The sequence below is a fragment of the Babylonia areolata genome, chromosome 12 (genome assembly GCF_041734735.1).
Source record: "Babylonia areolata isolate BAREFJ2019XMU chromosome 12, ASM4173473v1, whole genome shotgun sequence".
In the NCBI taxonomy this organism is placed as follows: domain Eukaryota; kingdom Metazoa; phylum Mollusca; class Gastropoda; order Neogastropoda; family Buccinidae; genus Babylonia; species Babylonia areolata.
In genome coordinates, this window is record NC_134887.1 from 17,639,514 (window position 1) to 17,664,920 (window position 25,407).

Genomic DNA, 25,407 nt, shown 5'->3' on the forward strand with positions numbered 1-25,407 from the left:
AAAATTCTTGACTATTAAATGTATAGTGTCAGTATAAGTGCACTTTTAACTCACTCGGGATGAATAGTTTTCACCCTTGCTTTTCCCAACCCATTGATAGGGTTAGGAAAAAAATCACAAAAAATACAAAACGTAAAGTAACTGAATGAAACTCGCTGTATTTGACCCTCTGACCCCTCTCCTCATGTTGTGTGTACGCCCACCCCCCTTCCTCTTCACTGCCCTCAGAAGCTGAGTCACTGTCAGTAATTTCTTGCTGGTAGCTTTCTTCACTGCAGATACTTTATTCAACGTCATCATCATCCTGCGATGACATTTTCAGTACGTATGCAGATTAGCTTGTCATGTGGGGTGCCAAGGTCAGTGGCTTGCTGGCAAGTGTAGTGTTATGGAATCTCACAAAGAAACTTTCCATTCAACCCCTGACACGTTTGCAATGCCTGGTGTAGCTGTGATTGTTATGCTACTCCATGAGGAAAACGTGGGAAAAAAATTTAATTGTCGAGACCGCTATAGCGTTCTGTCGTTCGGAACCGCACCTTAGGTCAGGAACGCTATAGCGTACCATCGTCTGGAGTGAGTTAACCAAGATACTTTGAGGTCATTACCAATTGTGTGCATTTGTGGTGTTAAACCAAAGGCATAAGGTGTGTATTGCTTTATTATTGTCTTTCTGACTGCTCCACCGTGGACCTGCAAAGCAGATTAATGTTAGTACTATCTGCCCAGTTGCCCATAACAGAAGAAATACATTTTGTGAGGGAAGAAAAAAGTTGATTTGTAGTCAAGTTAAATTCAGTAAAACGGCATGGAAAAGTTTTGGAACTGTGAACCTGCATGATCCCTGCCTTTTGCAGAGATGCCAGCTGTTATGATTTCACCGTATTTTGTTTCGCTTGATCACAGTTTGTTCTAACATTACACCAACATCAAAATTGTTCCTACAAGTTCTTTTTCGACTACATAGTATTGTCACAGTCATTCTTTCCTGTCATAACATTACCCATACTCTCTAGACCTATCGATCACAAAGCCAGGGCAGTCACTACTAATCTTGGTCTCACGGTGATGATGCTCTACTAATAATGAAACGCGCATTGCTGCTGATGTGGCTCAGAGTCTGAGTGTTCCTACCAAATAGAAAATGTTCCTACCAAATTTCCTGATTGTTCCTGCAAACACTTGACAGGGGTTGGCATCTCTGTTTGTGGGAACAGGCATCGCCCACCTGACATTCAGCAAGTCCGGGGGCCACTACACATGGCGCAAGGTGACCACCACAGTGCACAACATCATCGTGGGCCGCCTGTGGGTGGACAACCAGGGAGAGATGGACATCACCAACCACACCTCTGGGGACAAGTGCCACCTCAAGTACTCCGCCTACAGCTACTTCTCCAGGGAGCCCCCCAGGAAGGTAAAGGGGGACAGGAGGGGATCCCAGAGGGATTTTATTTGTATTGTGTTGCTGTTTGTCGCAGCAGGTTTCTGTGTGTGTGTGTGTGTGAAATTCGGTGCTGCTCCTTCTGGGGAGATGTGTGGATACAGTGCAGTGCCACTCTTTTTTTTTCTTTCTGTCTGCATATTTATTTATTTATCAAAACAGATGTCTTCTCCAGAATTTTACCATGGACAACCCTTTTGTTGGTGTGGGTTCTTTTTGATATGTGTGAAATGCATGTTACACACAGGATCTGGTTCCCGGGATTTGATTCCATGCACTCAAGATTCTCTCGCTTCGAGCAAAAGACTTTTCTTTTCTTTTCTTTTCCTTTAGGAGGCTGGGTGGGTGGCAGGAGGGAGGGTGCTCCATTATATGTGGCGTTTCAATAGCATTACTTCCCCTTATCACTTGTCCGGAATCCCCTCTTGTACAGACCCACGCTTAGGTGAATCGGTCAGTTCTGAGGTGTTTGTTTTTACATGACCCTGGTAAAGGAGAGCAATATTTGAAAATATTTGGAAAGGTCTTTGGGAAAATGAGAGAACCATTTTCCCTGGGCTGGAAAAGTCTTGAGATAAATGAACCATTATCCCTGGGCTGGAAAAGCCTTTGAAAAAAATGAGAACCATTTTGCCTGGGCTGGAAAAGCCTTTGAATAAAAATGGGAGAACCATTTCCAGATCTTTGGAAAAATGAGAGAACATTTTCCCCAAGGCTGGAAAAGTATTTGAAAAAAAAAGAGAACCATTCCTGGGGCTGGAAAGTACTTTGGAAAAAAAAATGAAAGAACATTATCCCTGGGCTGGAAAAATCCTTGAAAAAAAAGAAGAGAGAATCATTTTCCCTGGGCTGGAAAAGTCTTTGGATCATTTGTAGCAACATTGATGGTTTGTTTGGGTGTGAGAGTGAATGAGAGACAGGGAGGTGTGGGTGGAGAAAGAGCGTGACTGAAGAAAGGCATTTCAGATGGGTCTTTTGAAAAGGAACACATGATCTTCAACCAGTACAGGGGTGTCTTGGCAAAGAGGTTTGAAAATGGTAATTGTTAGGTTAGACTGATCAACACCATCTGCCTTGAAACAGTTTCTTGGAGAAAGTAGGTGAAGGAGGTTGGGTGGCGGTGTGTGGGGGAAGGGGGGGTGGTGGTGGTTGTGCTGTTAAGTCTTGACTGTATATATTGAGTAAGTAGCATCCGTGGTGTTCTGATAGGAACAACAAAAGTAAAGAAAAACAGCAACCAGAAAACATGGATGGGAATCTGAATTTATGGAAAAGATGAATGCAACAACAACAGAAGAAAAAGGAGAAGAGAGGAGACTGACATTTTTTTTTTTTTTCAGAATACAGACATTTTCAGTAAGTTCATGAATTACTGTGGACTGACAAATGGTGATACGTCATGCTGACATGCATGGTTCTCTCTCTTTCTCTCTCTCGCTTTAAAGAAATGTGTACTGTCTTCACTTTGGAGCAGGATGTGTTTTGCATTCTTTGCAAAACAACAGTGTTGCCACGACAACAACATATTGCCTCAAGAAAGACAATGGGCAATACAAAAATAAAACAGCTCTGTAAATACAAAGGAAGTTATTTCCTCTCCCAGGCAGTGAGGATTGGCTTTTTTTGTTCTTAAAAAAAAAAGAAAAGAAAAGAAAAAAGAAAAACAACAGTGTGCTACTGTAGCCATGGAAACTTAACAAGACTATGAAACTGCCACCAAGCATACAGAGAATGAACTAATGGGCAGGATGTAGAAGAGATGAGGGTTGTGAAAATAGCGGCAGGAGAGAGAGTGCACCTTTAACAACAGCAGGAGAGTGGGCGTTTCGTTTGGGGGGTGGGGGGGGGGGGGGGTGCGGTGCGTGTGCGTGCACCCTCAGAATTAGGAACATTTTGTTTTCTATATTTTGCTGATGATAGGGATGATGATTCTGTTGTGGGGGTCCATTTAGGGTTTGGGACTACTTGACAAGGATGTATTCTCATGCATCCTGGCATCAACCAGGCCAGAGATTCACAGACACCTGCAGTGTTGGTCCAGTAATTTTGGCAACATTCCCAAGGACACATTCATGAAGTGGATGACCCTTGACTGTTGTGGTCCCAGTCTTGCCATTTGACCCCCCCATAGCATACTCATCTCTGGGCAGGAGCCGGCCACGGTCTGAAAAAAACAACAACAACAAACGTTTTGATGAGGATCGAACCTGCGTCCTCCCAGTAGTTGGTCCACAACATTGTCCGCTTTGTTATGATGGTGGCTGGTTCAACAGAGTGAACATGGGACTTGCCGCTTATTGATTCCAGTGCCCAAGTACTGCTTTGGTTCGAACTTAGTTTTGTTAAAAGGGTTTCCACATTCCTGCATACTGTCATGCACAAACTGCAAGCAAAGGGAACTAACTTGTACAGTATTTCTGGCTGTGTCCACTCTGTATACAATGTCAGTTTGGAGGGAAAACTGGTCAGTTTCGGTACATGTATGTATGTATATTGTCTGCATTTTTCCTCATCAATATGACGGCTTGCCGTGGGTGTAAACTCTCGTAACATTGAATGGGTGGTTTTATGTATTGTGTTTCTTTTGTTTTGAGTGTTGCTATACTTTCTTCTTCTTCTTCTTCTTCTTCTTCTTCTTGCTATACTTTCTTCTTATTCTTCTTCTTCTTCTTCTTTTTTTTTGTTTTTGTTTTTTTTTGTAACAGATAGAGAAAGAATGGCGTCCAACAGTGGAATGTTGTCTGGGTATGCATAAACAGAGTGGATCCGAAGCCGATTGTAGAGAGCAAGATGGAGTGTAGAGGTGAAGGCAGCCACAAAGATTGGAAGGGGCAGAGTTGTGAATACATTTATAACATAGAATGCTGATCTTATACTTTATTCAGCATGAGACAGGGAGCCAATGGAGATGTGCTAACACTAACTTGGTGTGTGTGTGTGTGTGTGCAGGTGACAGGGGTGGTGACGGACAGCAAGGAAAATGCCCGCTGGGTGCTGACGGGCAACTGGTGCACCAAGATGGAGGGGGCCCCCATCATCCATGTGGAGGAGTCCAACAAGGGCAAGCCTGTGTTCGAGACCGGGCCCCACAAGCTGCTGTGGAAAGTCCGGCCCCCACCGTGAGTCCTCTCTTTCTACTCTTGTGTGTGTCTGTGTCTTTCTGTGTGTGTGTCTCTTGTCTCTTTGTGTCTTTCTCTGTCTCGTTCTCTCGCTCCTTCACTCTCTCTTTCCGTCTCTTGTCTTTCAGACTGGGCCCTACAAGCTGCTGTGGAAAGTCTGGCCCCTGACATGGGTACTCGCTCTCTACTCCTGTGTGTCTTTGTGCCTTTCTCTGTCTTGTTCTCTCTCTCTCGCTCCCTCACATGAACGTAGATCCTATGTGCAACACGCACTTGGCACAGTGAAAAACCTATGTCAGCAAAAGTGTCCTCTGGCAGAATTCTGCAGAAGAAATCCATCCTGTTAGGTACACAAAAAATATAGGGATGTATGCACTCAAGGCCTGACTTGGGTTATGCTGCAGGTTAGAGACATCTGCCTAGCAGATGTGGTGTAGCGTATACATACATGGATTTGTCTGAATGCAGTGACACCTCCTGGAGAAGCTGAAACTGCATTCAAACTTGAAATGAGTAAACAGTGAGGCCAGGAGAACTGATGATTAACAAATAGTTAAGAGTGGTGACTCTCCCCATTCACAAGATAAGCAACTTCAGGTCAGTGCTGCTTATGTTACCGAATCAGCTAGCACACAGGTAAGTAAAAGGTACTTTTGAACAAACCCAGACACTTCCTCAAAAAAGGGATCACCGGGCTTGTCCTTATACCAGTCATTTGACATGTGCACACAGGAGCAACGACAGAAGATGTGTGCAAACACAAATTAGCTTTTATTTGAGACTGGCATGGCCTTTTAATCCAGAATAAAGTGCACAAAATAAACAGACAATGCAGAACAAACACATAGTTGCCTCGGCACACTGGTAAGTAAAAGGTACAGTTGAACAAACCTAGACACTTACATAAGGTCGGAAGTGATGGCCTTGAGGTAACGCATCCGCCTAGGAAGCGAGAGAATATGAGTGAACTGCACAGTTGCCAGTATTTTCTCCCTCTCTACTAGACCTTGAGTGGTGGTCTGGACGCTAGTCATTCAGATGAGACGATAAACCGAGGTCCCATGTGCAGCATGCATTTAACGCACGTAAAAGAACCCACAGGAATGAAAGGTTTGTCTCTGGCAAAATTCTGTAGAAAAATTCATTCCGATAGGAAAAGAAATAAAATTGCAGGCAGGAATAATTACAAAAACATGGATGGTGCTGTCAGTGTAGCAACGCGCTCTCCCTGGGGAGAGCAGCCCGAATTTCACACAGAGAAATCTGTTGTGACAAAGAGTAATACATATACAAGTAATACAAACACAATACCGATCATGTGATGCATCCAAACCTGGTTTGGCGTTTACAGGCATGGGGCTGAGCGGATCTACTTCTTCAGCCAGCTGGCTATTGAGATGAACGAACCCGAGGAGGGGGTGGCGCCCACGGACTCGCGGAACCGACCGGACCAGCGCATGATGGAGGAGGGAAAGTGGGACGAGGCCAACCGCCTCAAGTTTCTCCTGGAGGAGAAGCAGCGGGCCGCCCGGCGCCAGCGGGAGGCGGAGGCAGAGAAGCTGAAATCCCAAGGTGAGAAAAATGGTTGGATTTGTACTGCCTGGGAGGGAGGATGGGTATGTGTGTGTGTGGTGTGTAGGGCATGTACCTTTTACATCATGCTGTTGTGGTGACTTCAGTTACGATCACTGGAGGCAGTGTGAGCGTGTTGTGTAGGGCATGTGTGTGTGTGTGTGTGTTCAGTACTGTCAGGCTTGCATTGTGTACCTTTTACACCACGCTGTCATGGTGACCAGTTAGGATCACTGGAGGTAGTGTGTGTGTGTGTGTGTAGGCATGTGTGTGTGTGTTAAGTTCTGTCAAGCTTATGCTGTGTACCTTTTACACCATGCTGTCATGGTGACTTCAGTTACAATCTCTGGAGGCAGTGTGTATGTAAATTGTATGTGTGTAGGTGTAGGTGTGTGTGTGTGTGTGTGTGTGTGTGTGTTAAGCACTGTCAGGCTTTTGCTATGACTTTCATGCCCTGGTCTCATGATGACTTCAGTTTTGATTCACACTCCGCTTCCATGCATGGGGTGAGTCCTGACAAGGTTATTGGTGTTGTTGGATTCATAGGAAAGGTTAGGGATGTGTAGGGGTGGCTGTTGTTGGAAGAACATAGTAGTAGTCTCCACCCCAGAGGGGACACTCACTCAGTCTTGCTCTGCGACTGAGCGATTATCATTATCAGTAGGAGGCCTTGGGAGGTGACACTCGCTCAGTCTTGCTCTGCGACTGAGCGATTATCATTATCAGTAGGAGGCCTTAGGAGGGGGGTGTCTTGCGCATGTTGTCTCAGAACAGGCACTACTGAACACCACTGATGTGACTTGGCGGCAGCGCAGGGTCTCCTGTGGTGTGTGGCCTTTTGGTGACTTAACATCAATAGTTCACTGTTGTCTGCTGGCTTTTAGCTTTTGGCAGACTGGCCCAGGCATTAAACAAAACAAAACAAAAAAAGAAAAGAAAAGAAAAATGAAAACATGTCTTGACAGGCTTGCTTTCCTTCAAAGTAATTCATTGGGGAGTGTGATGTGGTCAAGACCTTGATTATTTCAATGGCTTGATTTGAGACATACTGTGCGTACATTTACTGTGCGTACAGGTTAATGTCAAATAAAAAAAACACTGTTGTGACCAGAATGTAAGGTGATGTGAAATAAAAGGCCATTCTGTCAAAACAACAACTACAACAACAAAAAAACAAACCAACCAAACAAAAAAAAAACCAACCCCACAAAATAAAACAAACTGGTGTCCCCATAGAAGTCCAAAAGTCAACTGTGAATAAGTTCATGTCTCTCTATCTCTTTGCAGTTAGTGTCTCTGGTGAGGGGGTTGTTTGCCTATTCTGGGTCTCATTTTCTCCTTTTACCTTGTTTAGTAATTCTGTAAATTAGTGTGACCCCCACACCTGCATTCCTCTTTTTTTTTTCTTTTTTTTATAATTAAAAGAAAATTAAAGAGCACAAAAGAATTAGTCTTTAAATTACTGTCAAGTTATTCTTTATGATCCGTATCAAGGGTAGGAGTTGGGCGTTTAGTTGATCTTGTGAGTAAAAACTTGAACAAACAAAACAAAACAAACAAAAAAGGATTAACTCATTTCATCCCTCTGTCACGAGTTCTTCATGATGCGTGTGTGTACTCACAACAACAGCCGAGTGAGGAATCTGTGGCTCAGTTCATACTTCCAGTTCTGTCATTGTTTTTTTTGGTCTCAGCTAAGCAGATGCCTGACAGCTACATAACCCGATGCAGCTTGTTGGGCCTTGAAGGCATGCTTATATATTTGTATACCTATCTGGGTGGATTTCTTTTAACATAATTTTGCTTGAGGACAACACTTTGTTGCCATGGGTTCTTTTTCAACACACCATGTACATGCTGCACAAGGGACCTCGGTTTATCATCTCATCCCAGTGACAAGACGCTCAGTTTGATTTTTCAGTCAAACTTGGGAGAAAGGGCAAGTGGGATTCGAAACCATACCCTCAGGGGTATGTCTTGAGCCAGGGGATGTCTTGAGTGAACTTAGCTGAATCAGCTTTTGAGTTTGGGGACTGCGTCTTCACTGCCCTGTCTTTTCTTGTCTTGTCCTTTTCTCCCAGACGAGCTTTGCACAGCCTCACTTTTCAGGACGGGCACAAAATTTGCGAATGCAGGAAGCACTGTTGATAGTAATTTTGCCAGCGAGCTGGAGGATGAGTGGTCAGACAGTGAGTAGCAGCAGCAGCAGTAGCCTGCATGAAAGGAGCAGCTGTTGATTTCTTATTTGTTTATTTTTATTTTATTTTATTTTATTTTTTATAGTTGGTTCGTTCATCTCTTCCACTGCCTGCCTGCCTGCCTACATTGCATGCTCTTCTCTGAGCTGGGAGGAAGAAAGAAAAGAAGGGATAGGGAGAGAGTTGGTGAGAGGACAGAGGGAGAGGGGAGAGGATGGTGCGTTCATTGCTAGCTGCTGGTGATGCAAAGAGACAAGAGGGGTTGGGGTGAGCGTGAGAGGAAGAGAGGCAGGACAGTGGAAGTATTTTTAACAGTTGTTTTTTGTTTGTTTGGCTGTTGGCCATTTACTCTTTTTGTGTTTGTTTCATTTTAAATGGCAAGCTGTTGAACTGAAAACTGCAACCACATGAATGAACCAAGAAGGAGGAATGTTGACTTAATAAGGGGACCGCCAACAGTGAAGACAGATTGGAAAGGGTTAATTTTGACCAAGGGAGACAATAGTGTCCAAAACGGGGTTGCATTAACCAAGGGAGAAAACGAAGCAACAGGCTTGTTGTGAAATAGTGTACTGAAGTAATTGCATTTGCCTTGTTTCCTTCTAGTTTTTAAACATTGTCCGGTGAAACAGATTAGAGCTTGGAGAAAGAAGTAACAGAAATAACAAGTATGATAGGTTTTGAAGCTTTTTTTCCTTCGGGTGTTGTTTTTTTTTTTTTTTTTTTTTTTTTTTAAATAGATGGAAACTTGGTCTGTCGCATAATGATGTGCATGTTGTTTTCACAAACAGTATCACAGTGCCGCAAAGCATGCAACAGGGAAGATGAGCAAAGAAAGCGAGTTAGTCGCTGTGTGATCTGGGTTTGGTTCTGACTTCCTCAAATTTGTTGTCAAGGACTGGGGGTGGGTTTTGGGGAGGGTGGGGGGGGGGGGGGGGGGGATAATTAGTGTGTGGATGTTTGAATGAGAAAGATTTTAAAAAAAGATTAGAATATTTGTAGCTGAATATGAAGTGTTTCGAGAGGGGGGTGTGGGAGAGGGGGAGGGGGATCAAGGTTTATTGTTGTTTTGATGTTGTAACAAACCTCAGATACTCCAAGCTTCCATCACCTTCCATTATTCACAGTCATTGTTCATAATAAATGCTCTCCCCCCTCCCCCCTGCCCTAACCCACCCTGGCCCCACCCCTTCTGTGTGTGTGTGTGTGTGTGTGTGTGCTTCCCTCAGGTTCTGAGTTCATTTTGAAATTATTGCTTAGCATGTTTTTGTTTTGTATGTTGTTGTTTTAATTTTTCCACTTGAAAAAAACACAGCATTTCTTTTATAGAGGACAGTGTGATTTTCCAGTCTGCACACTGACAGAAGAAGTGAATGGAGAATTTCAGTGGGCTCAGTGTCTGGATGTGTGTGCATCACTGGACCTGTTGAGAAACTAGTGGCAAGCCTTTTTGTGTGCCAGTTCCTGTTCATACGTTATTTTGTTAAAATCTTTTATGGTTCCGTTGCGTTTGTGCTTATGACTTATTTGTTTTGTTCTTTTTGTTCTCTCTTGGAAAAAAAAGGATCCTTTTAGTTCTGTTCAAGTGATACTTGTTGATGTAATTACTAATAATAGAGTGTATGATGGCTTGAGTTTGTTTGCATCAGCTGATTTTACATGGAATTCTTACTGGGTGAAGTTCATCTTGTTTTAACCTTACTAGCTAAAAGTACAGAAGATGAGAAATTCGTGTCATGCACAGACACACCGTGCACGCTTCACTGTGCACAGTTCACACACACTGGAGCTTGTGTGGGTGTGTTCTTTAACACGTAAGCTAACAACATGGTGTCCACATACATGCACATGCGCGCACACTCACACACACACACACACACACACACACACACACATATACATACATACACACACACACACACACACACACACACACACACACACACACACACACACACACACACAAAAGCATCTGAGAAAGATGTTACAGTTTGATTCATTGCTTTATCATTCATCCCATGATTTGTTGTTTTTTTTTCTCTTATGATATTGTGAGGTGATGGATGGAGGGTGTGTGTGTGTGGGGGGGGGGAGTTGGAAGATCTTATAGATTTGTAAAAGGTTACCCATGTGAAGTATTTGGTATTTGTTCTCTCAGAGAGTGTGTGTGATTGTTTTTAGATATATGTCTTCAGAGACATTGCTTAAAAGCTCAGTAAAATTTTTACCACATTTGCATTATTGAAATTTCAAAAACGATGCAGTGTGGATGAGTGAACTTGAAACTGTAAGTCCGTTTCAACATAGCTTTAGCACTGAAAGTGGGAACCCATGATGTTGCTAGTCCTTGAAGAAGGGTGAGGGTGTAGTTGAGATGTGATGGGATATTCTGTTTTCTGAAACCAGGAATGACTGAATGCTGCTCCTCACAGAGGAACTCTGAACAGTGTCCACAGATTTCACATGTATTGTGATTGATGAAGAAATGGATATCAAACTACTTACATGTGGTGTCTACTTGCACACATACATACATGTTCATGTCTTTGCACATGCAAATATGTGTGCACTCGCTGATAACAACACAGCATGTGTAGTTTGGAAACCTTGTAATACCTTCTTTACCTAGACATGTCTTCACTCATGCACATACCTGTGAGGCCTTTATAGGCAACATTACAGATGTAGTTTGAGATCTTCAGAATGACTTCATTACACGAACATGTCTTTACATAAGCACATATGTGTGCAGCCACTGTAAACAGCATTTTAGGTGTAGCTTAATAACTTAAGAGTATGCTCATCACATGTACCCATCTTTACATAGGCACATACATATATAGCTACTATAATAACACTGCAGATATAGTTTGAAAACTTCAGAATTCCCTCATTACATGCACTTGTCTTTACATGCTCAAATACATAATGGCCACAATAAACCACTCTGGAGATGTAGTTTAAAAACATCAGAATAGCTTTGTTGCAGGTATACATCTTTACAAATGTACACACATATATGGTCACACTAAATAACACTGCAGGTATAGTTTGAAAACTTCAGAATACCTTCATCACACATATCTTTGCATTTGCAGCTTACATACACAGCCATTGCAAACAGTGTTGCAAATGCAGTTTGAAAATTTGAGGGGGGTGAGGGGGGATGTTCATTATGTTAAAGAAAAAAGGATTAAGAAATTAAAAGGTGTGTGATGAGTGTCCATGCAGTAAGACAGAGAGAAAGAGAGAGGATTTGAACCATGGGGGTGATGTGTGTGTGTGTGTGCAGGCCTGGAGAACCGTGTGTATCAGCCCACCTGGTTCCGGAAGGAGGTGGACCCCGTCACGGGCAACTTGCAGCACGTCTTCACCGGCAAGTACTGGGACACAAAGAGCAAGCAGCAGTGGGACACATGCCCGGACATCTACTTGTGATACTCCCTCGACCCTGGACCCCTCTCTCTCCTCTCCTCTCCTTCCTTCCTCCCCTCCTCCTCCACCCAGCTGCCACAATGAAGATGGTTTTGTTTTTGTTGGTTTTTTTTTGGTTTTTTTGCTGCATACTGGACTACGTTTTCATCACTGGGGAGGATGTGTAACGTGAAAACCAGTGATCTTCTACTACTGCTAGACCGCTTGCCATATCCTGCCCACAAGGGCAGTTTGTGTGTTCTGTTGATGATGCGAGATTGGACCACCAGCTTGGGCGGTAATGACACTGAGTGGATTCTGTGTTGAGTGTGGTGAATTGGGAATGATGTGATGGTGCACTGGAGGAGGGGGGTGGAAAAAAGAAGCCTGGAATGCTTTTGTTTTGAGTGAGGCTGGTGTGCTTTCTGGGAAAAGAAAGGGAAGAAAGAAGAAGAAAAAAAAAAAAGAAGCAGAAAAAAATGACCACATCAGAAATGTATGTAGCAGTTTTCCAAGGAAGAAAAGGATGCATGTGGATGTGTACGAACGAAGACAGTGACCATGAGCTTTCCTTGAACCCTGGTCGTCATGACGACAGGGAATCCGCAGTGCACGTGCTGTGCGTCACGAGAAGAGATCTTCCTTCCCTCGGTGCAGGGAGGAAGGGTTGGAGAACGGAGTGGAGTGACCAGGAAAGAGGCACCACCACCACCATCATCTCCAGCTCCTTCCTGCCAAACAAAAAAAAACAGATGACGCTACCTTGTGGGAGGAACTGCTTGCAGAGTTGAATTCATCTAGCACTGTGTCTTTCATTCATTTCCTCCCCCCACACGTGTGTGCAGTGTGTCTGGCTCTCCTGGTGGACGCGGCAATAGTTTGGGAGAGGGGAGGGGAGCTGCTTTTTGCCTGTTTATCTCTTTTTGTTTGTTTTTCAACTCGCCCATCCCTTCTACCACCCTGGGTGAGTCGTTGACCTGTGGGTGGTCTAGGTATGCTACTCTTGGTGGTAGGGAGAGGAGAGAGGGGGTGCTTAAACCCCTTCTTCTATCACCTGAGAGTGTGGTGTGATGGAAAGCGGTGGGTGTGGATGTGTGGGTCTGGCACTGACCTGGACTGGCTGTGTGCGGAGTGGCCCATAACACACCTCTGAAGGGGTGTGCGTAGCGGCCCCTTACATCTGTAGGGTTTGCAGAACGGCCCTTTTGACACCTCTGAAGGACTTGTAGATGATGTAATTGTCATGTGGGTTATAGCTTGAGTGGCATGTTTTGGTGTACAAGTGTCTGTGTGTGTGTGTGGTTGCTTGGTGATTATTATCAATTCATCATTGAGGTGGTGTATCAAGGGGTAGATGTTGTGGAAGACATGTTGACGACCGCCTCAGGTCCTGAGGTCTTATTGTTGATTGAAAGACGTGTTTTACCTTCTGAAAGTCATTGCCATGCATCTCCAAGCTTGCAATTTTGGTCAGGTGTGCTTATCGTTGATTAATGTGTTAAAGAAGTGAAATTCAGGAGGGTTTGTTTTGGAGGTGTTGGTCCTTTCTTCCTTCCACAGCCTATAATTGCCTGCTGTCGTTTTGGTGTTGAATGTTTTCTGGGTTATGGTGTGCTGTGTGCAATACTGAAACAGGAAATGTATGAGGTGTGCCAGCTCTTGTTTCAAACTTCATTTCAAGGCGTTGAGACAGAACCACGTGTTCTTCAGGGGTGAGATTCTTCAGTCTGCAGTCTGAAATTTGTCTGAGGGGGAGGTTTGGTAAAGCGATGCACTTCTTTTGAGTTGTGCGTGTGATTGTGGAGGTAGTGTTTATGATTTTAGACCAAAACAGAAATCCTCAGTCTCCTCTCTGTGCTCATGAACAGGAACTTTTCTGAGGGGATCCACAATTTAAGCATGGAAAAATGATAAGGGGTGCAGACAAAAATTAAAGTTCTACCATATACCAAATAATTAAAGTTATACCATATAACAATCAACATGCTGAACACAAGTGAGAAATGTGTGAATTGTATTATTGTTCACACAAGCATCAGACTTCTTTTCTTTTTTTTTAGTTCATGTACGTAACTTGTGACAAAAATTGCATGGCAAGTCCACAAATGATTCCAGTTGCAGTTACCACTGGTAATAATAAAAACTGATAAAAACTCAAAACACTTGTTACATTTGCAACTAAACTGAAGAAATAAAGGTTAAAGACATTTGCATCTTTATTTGATGGACATATTCCATGGCATGATGCATCTAAATATTTCTGAAGTTCAGAGTTCGGATTTGGCCTTGACATGTGAATCAATGTGAAGCAGAAATCTTGCATAACAGGATCTGGTCAATTTTTCTCTTCTGTGCTTAATGTGTTCTTTATGATGTAGCAAACTGTTAGAGCTGGCTGTTCATGTGATGTGTACACATGCAGGGGTATGTTTTGGAAAAGGATGGAGTTGGAAGTCCACCAACTTCCAGCCATTCACACTGTAAAATGTAGCAGGCACACGAGCACATTGGTAGAACACTTTCTTTTTCTTTCTTTTTTTTTTCCAAGCGAAAGTCATTTATGTGTAAATATGAAGTACACTGTGCATTGAACTGTTTAAGTGATTCAGACTTTCAGTTTGATCATATTGACGTAAACCTGTTATGGGTGTGTGTCCAGGTTATCATGGCAGGTGTTTGTGTGTTTCTCCAGGTATTGCTGCATGTGTGTGTGTGTGTGTCTCCAGGTATCGTGGCAGGACAGATTACATCCCCATGTGCTGTATCAGTGTTTAAAGGTGGTCTGTCCGCTTGTGCAGTTTGCGAGAAGGACGTGGGGTTGTGAATGGATGAAAACGAGATTGGATAGAATTCAGAGTTTTTGTGAGTGTGCAAGTAGAGCAGACAGATGTTGAGAGTGCTATTGAGACAATGGAGTGTTGACGTCCCGAGTTTATTCACTGCGCAAAAAGCTATTCCCTCACTGTCTCCATTTTTTTTGCCCCTCTTTGTAGTTTTTTTTGGTTTTTGTTTTGTTTTTGCTTGCTTGTTTGTTTTAATAAAAGCAATAATTTCTTAATATCGTTTTTTCTAGAAAGAAAGATTCAGTTAATTATAGCCATTGTATGTTGCTTCTGTTTAATGTAAATTGTTATGTGGATACACTCTGCCCATCCCAATAATTTGAATTACTTGGCTTTGGAAGTGTATTTAGTATTTAGCTCAAAACATGTTGAATGAAATTTATTGGAGGGTCTCTTTGAAATGAATAAGAAAGCTTGCATAACAATTATGTGCATTTAATTTTCTGTCCCCCTGTCTCTGTCAGATCAGCATCTGAGCAAACAGCTGATTCTGTGGAGTTCTTTTTGTCCCTTTCTTCTTCTTCATATCTCCAGTGGAGTTAGTTGCTTTGATACCATTGTTTCTCTGTCCTCCAACTTGTAGTCACACTCAAGTAAACGGTTCTAACAGTAAATTTAGCATGCACATATCTGCAATAAAAGACCACTGCTGAGTCACTTTGGTGGCATTCTGATTCTGTAATGCCCACTTGATCCCACATGCAAAGGACACCATTTGATTTTTTGTTTTGTTTTTTCGTATTCAAGACTGTATGTTGAACTTGAAGAAATGAAATCTTAGCCAGCCTAATCTGATAATGTGAACGACTGTTTAGTTACAGACCAAACGAAGAGCTTTAAAATGTATTGATGCTAATAAGAACTGTTTAGTGACAAGAGCCAGAGTTAGAAAGCATCGTTCAAGACCAAGTGTTAACTCCCTGTAAATTTGCCCACATGAGGACCTTGGGCCCGTATTCAGATGAACTGTCGAGTGATGTATGGTTTGGTTGTTTTTTTTGGTCCTCCCAGAAGTGACTGCTGTCACACAGACCCTCCGGTAACATTGCACATGGAGCTTCCAATGCTAGAAGCATTGACATGAGTTCAGCTGAACGTTTTTTTTTTGTTGTTGTTGACTTTACTTTGATAATAGAAATGTAAGATTGTGTAGGATTTTAACAAATGAGAGATATATTTCAGTCATTGCGAGGTGATATGATACAAGGATTTTGGCCAACAACCAGCAACAAATGACTGTTCTTTTGCTTTGTGGAATGAGCTGTTTTTGTTGTGAAGGCCGGATGGACATTATTCAGTCATTCATAATATACACATGATAGCAAAAAGCCAGCAAAACTGAATGGTGAAGTATCAGAAATAGATTAATAAGTGTGCCAAACAACATTCCAGGATCCCCCCACACCCCACTCCCAAAAAAGAGAAGAAGAAAAAAGAAATATTTCAATAAGAAAAAGGAAAAAAAGAAAGAAACATTGCAATAAGGCAAAATGTTTGGCAGATACCACGTTTTTATCTCTAAAAAAAAGTCCAACAACAACAGGTGTAAACATGCTTGTAAATTATGGCGACCCAGACAGCTTTACTGTGGAGTATACCTTCACAAACACCTTTCTTAGTAGGCTTGTCTCAAAGAGGTTATTCACTTGCTGGAAACATCAGGAATTTTGCATTGCCTTATCAGTGAACTGAAAGTCATGTTTGCAGTGAGTTGAATTTAAAAAGAATCATTCAGCAGAAGAAAGGGTGGTTTGTTCCTGATGTTTGAACAAATATTTCACTGATTTTGATCTAGGGGTTGACAAAAAGTCGTAGGCTTGTTTAGCTCGTTACCATCTGTAGTCAAATGTGAGGACACACAGACACGAGGTTTGGTGACCGGACTGTTTGGTAGAGTTCATAATGATAACAGTAATGATAATGCTTGATTTTATAAAGCACCATTCCTTGTAAATCATGCCTACTTGCACTGTACAATGTACTCTCCTATTTTCAAGTTAACAGTCTGAAAATGTGGGCATCATTTGGCAGTTTCAGAGGAGTACGTTTGAAAGAGAAAAAGTGAACATAGCCGTCTTCACACACACACACACACACACAGAGTTTCATGTTTATTGTTACTGTTTTTTTGTTGTTTGTTTTTGTTTTTTTAGGATACAGGATTGATTGATTTTCACTGCTGAACTCTCCAGAAATGGAGGAGGATGAATGGAGAGAGCTGATCTGGAAAAAAGGGATTTGAAACTATGTTATATTTAATAAACAGGGCACTAGTTAAAAAAAAAAGAAGCTTTTATGAGGATTTTTTTTTAATCTGTTTGATTTAAAGTGCACAGAAAATGTAGCATTAAATGTTTGTCATGGACTGTGCAACCAAAACAAGGCTAGAACTGCATGAATTCAGACTGAAGCAGGCCAGGCAGGTTCTCACTAAGAACACTTGTTGAAGTTGTTCACATAGTTGAAAGAGTGTTATTGACTTGGACAAGCTGGAGGTGAAATGGCTTTTTTCCCCCTTTTTTCTTTTTTTTAAAAATTTTTTTATATTGTAAATGTGAGGGGCTATGAGTTATTCTGAATCGACCAGGATTTCAAAACAAAAATTATGCTTAATTAAATCTGTCCAGAAAACTGCTCAAGGTGCTTTACAAAACACACGTTACACATATCACAGTACATCAGTGTTAGTATGAACACCAGAAAGTACCCAACAGAGGATAGAGTGTATGCACACTGATAAAACACATTGTCAGAACATTTGATCTGCTTTGTTTCCTTGCTATCAGAACCCTCTTCATTTTCTTGCCACCCTTCCCCTCCAACCCTTCATTTGCCCAACCCTATACCTGTCCCTATACCCTATCCATTCAACGTTCCTGTTTGTAAAGTGTCTAGAGTTAGGTCTCTGATCAAAGATAAGCACTAATGCGTATCAGTAATAATAATTAATGTTGTTGTCATCATAAAATTGAGGGTCACTCTCATCTTGATATAAATTTTGAGTGTAAGTAGTATGAAGTTATGGGGGGAGGGGTATTGGGTGGGTGGGGAGAGGGGGGGGGGGAGTCAGTGGTGAACTGAAAGAAAATGATTCCTTTGTGTGAATGCATGATGTTGTGGAGAAACTGTGGTACCAGTTTGTCCCCGTGTGCATGCATGTATGGCTGAGAGTCAAAGTTTAAAATGTTGTGTGGGACATTAATGAGGATAGAAACCCATCCACCCTATCCTTGCAACTTTTCCCATCCATTTTCCCTCGCACCCTTCAGACTGTGTTAAAATTTGAGATGTTTGGAAGTACCTACATTGCACAAGTCCGACACAGCAGTGCTGTCAGCTGGTATCTTAGTGATTGTATTCTTGCACTCCAAAAGTTCAACTTTTTAAACGAGTTCTCACGAGTTGAATAGCTTTTTAGAAAGGTGACAGCATTGTTGTGTCAGATTCATGTAGACCAGTGTTACGGATTTGTAGAAGTGTTTTCTCATCTCGCAAGAAACGGTGTCAGCATTGAATTCATTTTGTCATGTGCAATACCTTAATCATTTGTTTTGTAAGACAAATGTTCAGGATACTGACTTGACATGTGCTTTCTTCTCCATTTTCTGGTGGGTAGTTTGTTTTGGGGTTGTTGTTTTTTTTGTGTTTTTTCTCAAGGAATTGTGAGGTTCTTACTTGAGCACTGGATATGGATTTTACATGTCAGATCTCAGAGGATGAATGAATGGTTGGCTAAACAGATTGTGTTTTCAAACCAATGTGGAATGGAGGCTGGGTGAGATGGCTTTTGACAAAGGAAGTGAAACAATGCCTGTGAGTAAATCTGTGGTTTGATTTCAATTTCTCGAACTGTCCGACTTGGAAACACGCCTTCAAGACAGAAATGACGGTGAAGTGTTTAAAAACTAAACGCGAGAAACTTGTCTTCGGATGGCGTGGTCTTGCTGATGCCAGCACCCAATGGATGAGGATGTAGAAAGTGTCTTATGACATGGCTCCACTCCCTACAGAAACTGTGGACAGATCCACAATAGAATACCTGAAACTATGGACTGATCCACAAATAGAATACCGTGGGGGGGTGGGCGGGGACTGGCTGTGCTGGTTTGTTGGGCCAGCCTTTTGAAGCCTTCACTCCTTCCTTTCTTTTTTGTGATGGGAATCTGTCACTTGGCTGGATATATATTTATTAAATTTTGTGTGTGACCTGTGAATGTTTTGGTATTATTTTGACTGGTGGTTGGGTTTGATGATGTGAGAAATGGTAAGGTTCGCGTGTATGTGTAGAAGACTGCTGCATCTCACTGTTTTTGTTGGGTTTTTTGTTTTGTTTTGTTTTTTGCCTGCGTGGGGATAGTTTATTTCAAGCAATAATAATGCACATAGAGGCTATGATATTCTGAACTCTTCACATTTGGTTTGGTTTTGTTTTTGGAGAGAAAGAAAGTAAAGACATGACGTTTCTCTGTCCACAAGTAATGTTTGAAAGCGCAGGAGTCCAATGCATTGTGTTCACACCACCACAATGTTACCGCGTGGGTGTTGTGCATGGCTTTCCTTGGCGCTTTTCAGTGGAGTTTTTGCATGTGATTCACTGCCCTTTCTGTCGACTAAAAGTCTCACACTTTACAAAACAGCCATTTCAGTAAAATTTTAAATGTCATTGCCAGTAACAAGAGTCTTATAGTATTATCAGAAAAGTCTAGTTGTGTGGCAGTTTTTTCTCTTGCGATTGAAATCTTTGACATGTTCAAATTTGAATGAACTGTGTGATGTGAGTCTGTCCCGTCACATAGTTTGACATGATGAGGATGATCGTTCTGGCTTGCAGTGGTTTCATTCTGTTCTTTCAGCAGATATGTGACTTGGTTCACATGACCACAACAGACTGCATGCCCAGTTTCCATGATCAGTTTGCCTCTAACCCCAGTTGGGAGAGTTGTGTGTGTTGTTTTCCGACATTGTTCGCCCTGCTGCGTGAGGGTATGTTTTGTTGATGGGTGTGCCGAGGATGAGCCTTTGTTGTGTGTGCCATTTGAAACTGTGAGGTACCGGTACTTGTCTCCCCACTCGTCTGCAAAGAAAGTGGAAGAATGTCATGACGCAGTTGAAAAACAGTGATGTGGAAGCATGCTTTGTTGGATATGTACAGTTTACTCTCTCTCTCTCTCTCTCTCTCTCCCCCTCTCTCTCTGTGCCCTGCAGCCCCCACGAAGATAATTGCCATGACGTGTGCCAAGATGCTCTTTTTGTCATGAAGAGAACTGTATACAAGTGGTTAGGACTGTGTAAAAGAGAAAGTGTGATTCAGACAGTTGAAAAGATAAAAATGTGTGTTCAGGATAGTGTAAAAGATAAAGATGTGCATGCAAAAGCTGAAGAATGAATTCCTACTAAAAACTGAGAGAAAATGCCCGTGAATGAAAACAAGAGCTAGTTGTGTCTGAGGAGATGACTTTGTGACACACTTCATTGACCTGTCACTGTGGTGTGTTTGGATTTTGGGCATTATAAAGCTGTTTCTCTCTGACAGGAAACGCTAAGCGCTGGATTTCTCTTGTCTAGCTACAAGAATGCTTGCATGATTGGTTCTGGCTGCACACTTGCATGTTGAACAGTGCTGCATAATTTTTAGTCTGTGTATATCTATATATACATATCTATATATATACATAGGTCTTTTCATGTACGGAGAGGTCAAGCAGAGATCTGGACAGGCTGTGTTTTGGATTCATTATCAAAATTGTAAACCGGATTTTTAGGTGCTCAAAAGGATGCCTGCGGACATTCTGAACAGCATTTTACTTTGTGTAATGTATACCTGCTTAAATGTAGATTTTCTCGGATCTGTCGCCCCCCAAATCATTTTTTTGCTGTTCATCTTTTTGCGGGGTTCAAAGGCAGAAATTTATTATGCTAAACACTAAAAAAGGAAAAAAAAGTTTGAGGCTGCTTGGCAGGAGATGAGAAGAATGAAGATACATAATGTGTGAGAACCTGAATTCATTGACTGTTGCTCGATTTCTAGTGTTAAAAATTCAAAGCTTTATTTTGCTACAATTGACAGCATTCCTCGAAGCAAAATTTAAATGCAGGTTTTGTTTAAAGACATTAAAAAAATATATATATAGTTTAACACAAAACAACCTTTTGTATTCTTTGCATCTGGCATATTAATTGTACATTGCATGCATGCACAGACATCTTCATTTTGGATATGACACAAATGTTTGTTACTGTTTGGAATGACATCTTGCATTGCAAAATATACTGCTTAGTTGCTTGATTATAGGCTTCCTATAATTTGCATGTGCTTTCTCCTTCAAGGTTTGCTGATCTTTTTTTTTTTTTTTTTCCTGCACAGAACATGAACATAAACAAAAGGTTGTGTGAAAGTCTTGTTCATTCATTTGCATAATCACAGATTGGACTAGAAGTAGTGGGGGTTTTTTTTGTGTGTTTTTTTTTTATATGTATAATTTTTTTTATTTTTTTTAAAAACCAGTTTCACTTTTTGTTACAGATACAATGTATGGGGTATGTGTGTGTGATATCACTTGATGCACTTCAGCTAATGTATGTGGCTAGATGTTTGTACATTTGACTCGGTAATGTTATGGCATTGATGATGATGGTATGAATAAAGTTAGAACAACATAAGATTTGGTTTTCAGCGTGAATGGATGATACATACTTTTACTGGCGCACACACACACGCTGAAAAACCGAGCAGGTCAATGTTTGGTGACAAGTTGGTCCAATCAAGTTCACGGGATGTTCCAGTATAAATTAGTCAGGTACAGTGCAGTTATTAGCTTTCATCACCAGAAGGGGGGAAAAAAACAAACTGAAATGGATGCGACAGTATTAGTTGGGTGTACAGTTCCAGAAGGCAGTTCACCACTGAACACTCAAACTTGGGTCAATTTCAGTTGGGAATGCTTCCTGTCTCATCCCTCCCTCACTCCCCTCTACATTTATTCAAACCTCAAAGAAAGGTGATAGGTATATGTGTGTGTGCTTTTCACAACCCAGATCACAATCATTTGCTTTTAATCATTACTTGTTCCATCTCATATTCAGTGCGGCAGTTTCCTTACAAACATGCATTCAATCATTCATGAAATAGACAAGTCATGAACAAAAAAAATCAACAACAAATTTAGTTCAATTCTACAAATAACCCAGAAAAAAAGGTTTAAAATGATGACGTCACCAGCAATGGCTGTTAACACAAGATCACAAAATAATGGATCAAAAGTCAACTGGACGGGCATCTGCGGACTTAGCCAGGAGCTGAACTACTGTGACGAGCGATGTACAGGATTGGTCAGACCCAATGCAGAATAACGTCACTGGTGGATGAACCATTCAACAAAACGCCTTCCACCACAGACAAAGCCAGTTTTGCATTGAAAGCGTACAATGGTCAAGAAATTGTCTTTTTTCTTTCCACCTAAAACTGATGAAGATTATATAAAAAAAACAAACCAAGTAGAACTGGACGGCATTAATACTTTGCAAAGAACTTAAATGTTCATGTCACACACAACACAAAAATATGCTCATAATACTCTGGATTCAGACAAATCATTTCAAAACCTGGCTTCACCCATTCATTCAGTAATCATTTTTTCAGTTCATCATAAAATAAAACATTACAGGCATAGACAAGCAAGGGCATGCCCCCTCACCCCCAGCATACCCATCTCCCACAAATTTATCTGCACACAAGTACATGTATAAATATACCCACAATCTGATGATCGGTTACATCAGTAAACACAAGCTGTCACACTGACAAAATTAAATCAAAAGCGCACCCCCAGAATTGAAAATTATTGCAGGTATTTTCTCTTTTTCTTAGTTTATAAATCATACATCAACGCAGGCATGCTTACAAATCAATATGCACCACCAGTTTATCAGAAAAAGAATACTTTCACAAGGATCAACACATCAAAACTGCACTTTTGACAAGATTGAACAAGATAGGGGTGAATGGCTTATAGACAAAACGTTCTCGGGTCTTAATTTACCTTTGACTCATTGACTCGAATGCAAAACTTGTTCTAGTCCTGAAATTTTTTTCAAAAGAAATGACCCTTGGTTGGATATCTTTTCACCTTTTTGGGTGTAAAAAGGATTACAAACCTCTAGGTTCCAGCCATGTATATTCTGCAAGTAAAAAGTTATAAAAATAAGCCTTGCACAAAATATACTTAGCCAAAAAGGCAAATGAAACAAACATAATGACTGTTCATGCAAGTTCATGGCTAGCACTGATCGAGACTCAAATCCTTGAGTATATGTCTTGTTCATAATGCATCATACTTTTAAATTCATTTATTTTATCATTATTATTATTATTATTAAATTTTGTTAGCCACAAGGAGCAAAGAAACTTTCACACAAAACTGGTTAACAGGAAGGAAATAACTTCAAGTGACTGAGAACGTTGATGTTTTTGACTTTCTGCATTTGTTACCAGTTATTTCACTTGTTAGATTTACGACTTCTCTTTGAGTAATTTCCTGTAACTGTATTTAGATTTTTTTTTTTTTCAAATTTCACCCACCACCCTCCCTCATATGCCCGGTTTCCCCCAACTCACCATTCAACCACATCCCCCTCCTCTTCTAAACAATATACTCAAATGTATACAATAATAATCTAACAAAATGTCTTCAGTCACCGATATGTGTGACGTCCTCCCATTTTGAAAGTGAACAGGTACATTTTGATGTCTTTATACTTATAGATGATGCACATGAACAGACAACCCCGCCCCCTCCCCCCCCCCCCCCCCCCTTTTCAATCATGCACAGCATTTCATCTCAATCAAAACGATGAAAGAGTTCACTAATAATTGTGTGCGTCAACACAGTCGTACCTTTACAATGAGGGCTGCAGAGTTGGCTGCAAATATGTCTTCATCGAATGGGCAAAACCACCATAATGATGACGAACACTTCTTTAAAAAAAAAAAAGAAAGAAAAAAAAGATCTTGCGCTGTTCTGTGTGTAGCCGTAAGACACTTGACAATAACCTGGAAATTTGTCTCTGTACAATCAGTACTTTTACACAATATCCCATGAATTACCTTTCGCGTGTGTCTCTCTCTGTACAATCAGTTTCACACATTGTCTTACGAATATTATCTTTCATGTTAATTCACACACCCACAACAACGCAGGTGCCTGAGCAAGTTGTTTTCACGCAACAGTCATACCCCCCCCCCCCCCCCCCCCCCCAAAAAAAAAAAAAATCCATGAAAAACTGACAGAGTACTTGCACGGCAAGCCTGAAAGGTTTATATACACCACCAACAATACGGTATATGAATAATTATAATATATCTACAAGCCACCATGATGGTTTTCACACACAATCAGCACACCACTGTCAACAACCGACACAACCTTCACGAAGCTCTCCATCACACCATCACCCTTGTCTGTAAAACTGAACCAGAATACTAGGTGAAAAGTATGTCTGCAGCTGGTGAAAAGTATGTCTGCGGCCACTGAGCCACAATACTCAGTGAAAAGTATGTCTGCAGCTGTACTGAGCCACAATACTCAGTGAAAAGTATGTATACAGCCACTGAGCCACAATACTTAGTGAAAAGTATGTATACAGCCAGTGAGCCACAATACTTAGTGAAAAGTATGTATACAGCCACTGAGCCACAATACTTAGTGAAAAGTATGTATACAGCCAGTGAGCCACAATACTTAGTGAAAAGTATGTATACAGCCACTGAGTCACAATACTCAGTGAAAAGTATGTCTGCAGCTGTACTGAGCCACAATACTTAGTGAAAAGTATGTATACAGCCACTGAGCCACAATACTCAGTGAAAAGTATGTCTGCAGCCAGTGAAAAGTATGTCTGCAGCTGTACTGAGCCACAATACTTAGTGAAAAGTATGTCTGCAGCTGTACTGAGCCACAATACTCAGTGAAAAGTATGTCTGCAGCTGGTGAAAAGTATGTATACAGCCACTGAGCCACAATACTCAGTGAAAAGTATGTCTGCAGCTGGTGAAAAGTATGTATACAGCCACTGAGCCACAATACTCAGTGAAAAGTATGTCTGCAGCTGTACTGAGCCACAATACTCAGTGAAAAGTATGTATACAGCCAGTGAGCCACAATACTTAGTGAAAAGTATGTATACAGCTGTACTGAGCCACAATACTTAGTGAAAAGTATGTATACAGCCACTGAGCCACAATACTTAGTGAAAAGTATGTCTGCAGCTGTACTGAGCCACAATACTTAGTGAAAAGTATGTATACAGCCACTGAGCCACAATACTTAGTGAAAAGTATGTATACAGCCACTGAGCCACAATACTCAGTGAAAAGTATGTCTGCAGCTGGTGAAAAGTATGTATACAGCCACTGAGCCACAATACTCAGTGAAAAGTATGTCTGCAGCTGTACTGAGCCACAATACTCAGTGAAAAGTATGTCTACAGCTGTACTGAGCCACAATACTTAGTGAAAAGTATGTATACAGCCACTGAGCCACAATACTCAGTGAAAAGTATGTCTGCAGCTGTACTGAGCCACAATACTCAGTGAAAAGTATGTCTGCAGCTGTACTGAGCCACAATACTCAGTGAAAAGTATGTCTACAGCTGTACTGAGCCACAATACTCAGTGAAAAGTATGTCTGCAGCTGTACTGAGCCACAATACTTAGTGAAAAGTATGTCTGCAGCTGTACTGAGCCACAATACTTAGTGAAAAGTATGTCTGCAGCTGTACTGAGCCACAATACTCAGTGAAAAGTATGTATACAGCCACTG

General features: G+C 41.4%; 1 protein-coding gene across 2 annotated transcripts in view; it reads left to right on the forward strand.

Moving 5' to 3' along the window:
• LOC143288405 (oxysterol-binding protein 1-like) overlaps window positions 1–16,880 on the forward strand; it is a 125,897-nt gene extending 109,017 nt beyond the window's left edge. For both annotated transcript variants that reach the window (XM_076596837.1, XM_076596838.1), the window contains exons 10-13: window positions 1,218–1,417; window positions 4,394–4,563; window positions 5,915–6,135; window positions 11,626–16,880. In XM_076596837.1, the coding sequence (XP_076452952.1) occupies window positions 1,218–1,417; window positions 4,394–4,563; window positions 5,915–6,135; window positions 11,626–11,771 (737 nt within the window). In that variant the 3' untranslated portion in view covers window positions 11,772–16,880. The remainder of the gene's footprint in view (window positions 1–1,217; window positions 1,418–4,393; window positions 4,564–5,914; window positions 6,136–11,625) is intronic.
• The last annotated feature ends 8,527 nt before the right edge of the window (window positions 16,881–25,407 follow it).